General features: G+C 42.5%; 1 protein-coding gene across 1 annotated transcript in view; it reads left to right on the top strand.

Moving 5' to 3' along the window:
* Positions 1-7676, top strand: part of LOC106804657 (C2 domain-containing protein 2-like) — a gene marked incomplete in the record, with an annotated part of 88944 nt that overhangs the window by 52000 nt on the left and 29268 nt on the right. The window contains 2 exon segments of the mRNA XM_014805930.1: positions 2816-2917; positions 6958-7116. Coding sequence (XP_014661416.1) covers positions 2816-2917; positions 6958-7116 — 261 coding nt within the window.

The raw sequence follows: 7676 nt of genomic DNA on the forward strand, positions 1-7676 counted from the left end.
GTGTGTGTGTGTGTGTGTGTGTGTGTGAGTGTGTGTGTGTGTGTGCGTGCGTGTATGCAAGCGTGCGCGCGTGTGTGTGTGCGTGCGCGCGTGCGTGTGTGCGTCACAGTGCGTGCGCGCGTGCGTGTGGCCGCATACGCGCGTGCAAAACCACATCTGTATTTTCTGTAAGATCTCATAACAGCTGAGCTTATCGTGGGAATCATGCGTCTAATGCTCTCAACATCCTTATTAAAAAATATCATCAGTTCACAGTCGTTTTTCTTGCATCTCGATTCCAGATTAATTCGCTTGATATAGCCGCACAGTGTATATTGTGCACGTAACCAGTTTTTTTCTGTGCGCATATGTATAAATACTGGATGGAGGTTGGCTGCCCAGCACATAAGGCCAAGAGCGTATTAAGAAGGCCTTCTTTATACGCCCTTGATAAGGTGTAGCGATGGATACGTTAAGCAACTGGGGTTCATGCAGAACATCTCAGCGTCTCAACGTCGTCTCAAAATCTGAGTGAATTTGCACAAATCGCCCGAGTTAGATTATTACTGCAAAGGAAATCACATCTCGCAGCGTCTTCCCATCCCATCAATCATAACCTAAATCAGTTATTCCGTTGGGCTTTACTATGTTATAGTAGTTTGAAGTAGATCAATCATTTTGAGTCTAACCAGGCTCAACGGTTGAAATGAAGCCTAACCCTTTTCCAACCTTTTTGCCAACTATTTCCACGCATGCTCAGTGCACGGCTGCGCAAACACAATAGATTTACAGCATTCGTCGTTGTGAATCATACATATTCTAAATATAATCATCATACAAATTCTAATCATACAATGTGTCTAAGGGCCCATCTGTTTCCACGCGTCGAAATATTATGCAGGCAACACATTGCAGCGTGAAACCTTCGAAAATTTTCTGGTCGCTGGTGACGTGTGGTAGTAACCAGAGCAAGATAAATTGTACTGACTGCCGAAAGCAGCCCACAGCAACGTGAAGTCTGCCCGTTCAGACAGTCTTCGCCATGAATTATCTACGCAAATACGCAAAGAAATGCCCAAGGCATCGATTACCGGCAACCGCAGGCTGCGGCGTCTTTCCCGTCAATATCGAACAGCACGAGGATCAATAATGACTTAATATGACAGGGAATTGAAGCCTGAAAGAGCAAAACTGCATTGTGAAGAGATTGTTTTCATTCTTAATTTGTCATTTGTGTTTATAATAAGTGATTTTATGGGGGGGGGGGTGAATTCGCATATATGCAGCTAACAATATCTTTCAGTATGTAAAACTATTAGAGACGTAACCATTGTGATTATATACTCACCATGTGTATGGTACCTAATATGGAAAGCAAACAAGTGAAAATTAGTCATTGCTAAGAATAATTTTATTGGTCGTGCAGCGTGATCGCGCAGCGTTCTAGTATGTGTCGTTGGCTTCACAGTTTGCTGTGTGGCAGTTCTTCTTGAATGCCTGTGTTTCAGTTTGAACAGGAAAGCAAGTAACCGCTCGCCTGGCTACAGTACAGCTATCATACCTGTACTTTCTGTAAGATTTCCCTAATATCAGGGGTTAATAATGACATTTGTCATTTGTGATTTTGCTAATATGGGTTTACCTGGCCGTGCTCCCGTAAAGATTAGAACCGCATGTTACGTAAGATGGCGCTGTAATAGCGTCTCGCATCTAGTGTCTCGTCGGCCATGTGTTTTTATGTGAGCTGGAAATATTTGTTGCAATGTGTTTTCCCGCTCACGGTATGTTCCACTCGGTTCAATAAAGAAAAGTTGACTATACTCACCATTTATATGTGGTCTCTCTCCCTGGTCTGTGTTGTGTTGTGTGTGTGTGGGTGTGTTGTGTGTGTGTGTGTGTGTGTGTGTGTTTGTGTGTGTGTATGTGGTGTGTGTGTGTGTGTGTGTGTGTGCTGTGTGTGTTGTTGTGTTTGTGTGTGTGTGCTGTATGTGAGTGCGTGGCGTGCATGAGCGGGGCGTGGCGTGTCGTGCGTTGCATATGTGTGTGTGTGGGTGTATTTGTGTGTGTGTGTGCGTATGTGTATGTATCAAGAGCTAATAATACCTAGGTATTATTAGCACTTAATTGTATGTATGTATGTATGTGTGTGTGCGTATGTGTCTGTATGTATGTGTGTATGTGTATGTCACTTTTTATGTGTAATATGTATGTGTATTCTGTTCATAAGATTAAAGGCCTTCACAAGCCGATACGCCATCAGAGCTAGAGACGAAGTCCGCTCGTTTTTATTTCGGGTCTGAGGCCTGACAGCATGAGCTCTTATTCAGTTTCCTCCGATTTACTTTGAACACTTCACTGAAATAGCTCACATCAGTCGTCGTGCGCAGGCCATACAAATGAGGCTTTTAACCAGCAGGTCGTGAGCCACGCGTCATATATACTTTAGTCATTAATAATGTCCTTTAATATTATCCTTTCAAGATATGGAGAACGATCACATTAGCATCATAATTCATAGCTTTAGATATATATATATATATAACATCAGAGTAGAGCAATCAGTCTCATACTACAGCGTTCCGATGTATGTCGATATATATATATATATATATATATATACTTCGGTCGATGTGTGAAAGGATTGTGAACCTTTAGTTAAAAACACCAAATTCAGTCAACGAGGTAACTAGCCTACCGCGCACACGGAAATAATGATTAAATGATGAAAAAATACGATGACCCGTTTCAGTCTTCATCCCCTTCTCAAAGTGGCCATCCTCTGTGCTTCGGATGTGCCGTATATTGTAACAGCGTGGCTTCTCTTGTGTTCTTACAGCTGCACGTACGATTCAGCAGTATGCAGCAGGACATGCACATGACCGTTAGCTTCGCCCACCAGCCTGATGTTGTCATATCCTCCAAGCTGGAGAGCCTCCAGGTGCGTGATATTACCATAGCAATAATATACTATATAGTTAGAATCCACTATATATTTGGACTCTATATAAAGACTAGTGTCTAGATATATATATATATATATATATATATATATGGGTATTACGTATGTGATATATTACCAGGAGTGTCATAATATCAATAGCTAATAAATACCTAATAAAAGGGATTTATTAGCTATTGATAATATATATAGACTATATATATACTATATATACTATTATATATACTATATATATAATAGACTATACAGACATAATATAGAGTGTCTATATTATCAGAAGTAGATAATAGATAGTAAGTAAAAGATAAGTAAGTTAAGTAGATAAATAATTCCCTATTATCTACTTCTGATAATATGACACTCCTGATATTACGGTGGGAAATCATTTCCCATTGGCGACCATACATGCGCAAAAGAAAATCCCATAAATCAGCAGTTGTTGTGTTTTTTAGAAATCACAATGCGACCGTTTGAATTCACGTTGCATGTGACACGTATGTGTTGCTAACTCTAAAGTTCTTCCATAATTTTTTTTTCTTCTGTAAACAAGCTTTTCCCAGCACGCACACGAAAATGCCATTTCGCAGCGAGATTGTACGCGTTAGAAACACCTGCTCTAGTTTATCGACTTACGTGAGTGCGATTCAAGTCTTCACACGCAGTAAGACACGAAGAGTCGTTGTCGTATCAGGTACTACATATATGTACCCGAGGTAGTTTTAGGTTGTTTAGTATTATGTTTATATTTTTATATGAGGTATGTTTAGGGTTAGGTTAGGGTCAGGGTTAGGGTTAGGGATAGGGTTAGGGTACACGTCTGCAGTACAAGTCTGGTACACTTTGTGTATACATATATGCAAGAGTACCTCGGATACATATATGTAGTACCTGATACGACAACGACCCCTTCAGCCGTAGTAAGTAGCATGAATAACGAATACAGATAGCATTGGAACACGTATTCGGCCTAAGCGATACCCCCATCTACCTATATATGTAACCCAAGCCATTCGCAGTAACTGATAATAGTGCGTAAGCTCACCTTGGCTTACTATACCCGCCGAACTCACTGATTCATACATTCTACCTACACACGGAAGTCATCAAATTTAAACATGCTGTGTGTGTGTAGTACACTGAGGCCATATCAATATTTTACCAACAACTCAAGCACCTCGTAACGTCCATATAGCTGTCGCTGACTGTTCGATATAATAATATAAACCCGCAAGTAGACAGCTATCTATCGCGCAGCAGTAGGCATGTGAAGCTTGCCGACAATGACATGCGGGCGGCTTTGCGGACGGATGACAGGTCTATTCACGTAGCCTCAATAATAGTTTTAATATTAATATATATTGCGGAACATTTTATGAGAATGCGGATGTTTCCTCTCGTGTTTATGAGGATGGTAGGCTGTGCTTGCTCACGTAGTGATCACGTAACAGATTTCTTGTTGATAGGTGCTGTTTTTGTTGTTGCTGGGATGGTACAGAGAAGCAGCTGCGAATATACAGAATTTCGCAGACGACTGGCATTTAAACGTTGTCGCTCGGCTTATCACACTTTCCTATATACCTTGCGTGTTTCTTCTAGTTATGTTGTATGGATTGCGTACGTGTGTAGGTTGGTGAGTGGCTGGGTAAGTGCGCAAGCGAGCACACTGGCTTCGTGCGTACGCGAGTACATGTGTGTCTGCATATATGGCATCACGTGTACATGTATGTTCGTGGACGTATGGACATGGCTTGCGGGCGTGCACGTGTGTGCGGCGTACGTGTGTGGGAGCGTGTGTGCCTGAAATTTATCAGTCGATTTCATGCTTTCATCTCACATCTAATGCTTTAAATTTCACGATAAATTTGTTTATAATAGAACTTCATCACAGCAGTTTAAAGTGATTATAATAATTAAGAAATGAGCAATTAAGGCATATATTACGACGCCGATCATGATTTATTATAAGCAGGTTACAACACTTGAGATGCGGTAAGAACTTGATAACCACCATACGGAAATTACCAATTAAGTTGTAGCCTACACAATCTCCACTTCATTACTTCTACTTCTCAGGGTATAGCGCTAGCATATGTAGTGTACGGTTTACTCTGTGGAAATTTACTCGAGAACTACTATGCAATTTTGCAATTTTGCAATTTCTAACTGTATCATTATAGTGAGCCTTGCGCGGGTATAATATTTAGATGTGATCGGCGAGAACGATATGAGAACAATTTGCAAGTGGTGCCTCGAGTTGTGCATTGTGTAGGTGCAATCAGCCTGCGTTTCGTTGTGGTGCGCCAATAATGAATGCTATGTCTCCAGCCCGGCAGTTTATTATATATATGTATCAAGAGCGTATTAAGAAGGTACGCTCTTGTATGTATTTCTTTCTTTATACCCTCTTGTATGTATGCATCGCCTGACTGGATCCATCTGCTATTCAGCTCCTGCTATTTCTGGAAGCAATTTAAAGTAATTGTAGCAATATAAAGTAAAGTAACGTATTTGAAGCAATTTAAAGTAATTGTAGCAATTTAAAGTAAAGTAACGTATTTGAAGCAATTTAAAGTACGATGTGCATTTGTTGTTTGAGGAAAATTTTACTCCTAACTCGACTCCTCGGGGAATGGGGGGGGGGGTGTCTTCCTAGGTAGGCCTAATACTGAAATCGTGATAGTTGTTTTCGCAATCCGACAAGCCTGCCGCGCAGTCTGTTTGTTTAATCTGCTACAATGGCTGCTACAATTACCACGCTTTCTATAGTTGTGTTTCTGTGCTGCGGGCACAGTAAATCTCATCATACATTTGCGACATGCGAGCTCGACGAAAGCCGATGTCATTTTAGTACAGGAGCTAAGAGCCATAAATCAGATGAATTGTACCGGTACGCTTTTTGTCACAAAGGCATGACAATTGGCACACATGTAGTTTAAGAGATGTACATCAGGGCCGTAGCGTGTGGGGGTGGCAAAGGAGGCAGCTGCCCCCTAGATTTTGTAGCAAAAATATAAAAATAAGATTAGCTAATAATCGTAAATAACCCTAACGTGATTTTTTGTTCACTTATCCGTGAAAGTCTTGTCTCAGACCCAGCCCTACCACACTATGGACGTCGATCAATAGCTGCGCCCGTCCCTCATCATTACACAGTTGGGTCATAAAATTGTGACCCCACTTAGGAATTTGCTCAGCCTACGGCCCTGTACATTCATATGAGATTGGGTACCCATCTCCATCGACGTGGTATCTTGCCGCCATCTTGAATTTCAACATGGCCGCCATTTTGAATTGGGTAATGCTATCCCCCGGGCGTGGAGGGAGGTGACCGCAACGTGGCAGCACTAGTGTTAGGATAGTGTTAGGATTAGGATCAGGGTTAGGGTTAGCGTTAGGATTAGGGTTAGCGTTAGGGATAGGGATAGGGATAGGGTTAGGGTTAGGGTTAGGGTTAGGATTTTTGCATCATGATCTCTGTCCCCACACCATAGATTAATTTTTGTGGATCCCAATACCTATATATAGCGCTCCGAGATATATATGTTTAGTGTTATGGTTAGCGTTGGAGGTGTTGCAGTTAGCGTTACCGGATGAGTAATGATTTTGAAGTATACGTCAACTGTGTCACGTGACCCTCCCTCCACGCCCGGGGATAGCAACACCCTTCTGAATTTCACTGGCCACGTGTATCGTTCCCGTTCGAACGTAGGGCAAGGTGGGGTAAGACGGCCCACCTAACTTTGTAAGTCATTTAAAAGATAACCCTTGAATATATCAAATTACAGACATATCTTTATTAAAGCACACTCCTTCTACAAATGAAATAAACATAACAAAATCTGTGTGAATCTCATCATTTGTATGCGCATCACACCTACGCGTGTGTCCGGCATCGCGACCTACGTGCGTACAATAGAAATATATTGGGATACTAAAAAATACATCTAGATACTCGTCTAACTAGTACATTATTTCTATGGTACGGGTACGCACGTCTATGTTGTGTGTTTTGTTATCAGAACCCGGACGAGCAAGTCAAACAGAGCAAGGTCGAGGAGCAGGTGCTGAAAGCTCTAACGATGACCGTGACCACCGTCAACCTGACCGGCTTCAAGCAGTTCCCTAAGATGGAGCAGTCCGTCTTCGAACCGATCAACCACGTCATCCAGCAGGTCGCGGTAAGCAGACGGACGCGTTCGTGAGTGAGTGTGCGTGCGTGCGTGCGTGCGTGCGCGCGTGTGTGTGGGCGCGCGTGTGTGCATGCGGACACGAGTGCAGAGCGAGCGAGGTGTATGTACAGGAAGGACTAGGCCACTTGTCCGACTGTCGGGAGAGAATATTATAGAAAAAAAAACTAGATCACCTGGTGACTATAGGGACAGAAAGCTGTAGGGAGAATTATTCATTCCTGTATTAAAGACGTGAGGTCATAGAGTGCAGGTGGGGCAAGCAAGGTGTAGGAGAGAGATGAAGCCCCGCCTGCATCAACAATATATGTGCTGTCATGACTGAAGGGAGAGAACGGTGTAGGGAAAGTATGCATGTTGAGTGCATGGAGATAAACGTGTAGAGAGAGAGAGGGGGGAGAGAGAGAGAGAGCGAGAGAAAGAGAGAGAGAGAGAGAGAGAGAGCGAGAGAGAGAGCGATAGAGAGAGAGAGAGAGGAGGGAGAAGAGAGAGAGAGAGAGAGAGAGAGAGAGAGAGAGAGAGAGAGAGAGAGAGAGAGAGAGAGAGAGAGA

Source organism: Priapulus caudatus, unplaced genomic scaffold (genome assembly GCF_000485595.1).
Source record: "Priapulus caudatus unplaced genomic scaffold, Priapulus_caudatus-5.0.1 Scaffold82, whole genome shotgun sequence".
NCBI lineage: Eukaryota > Metazoa > Priapulida > Priapulimorpha > Priapulimorphida > Priapulidae > Priapulus > Priapulus caudatus.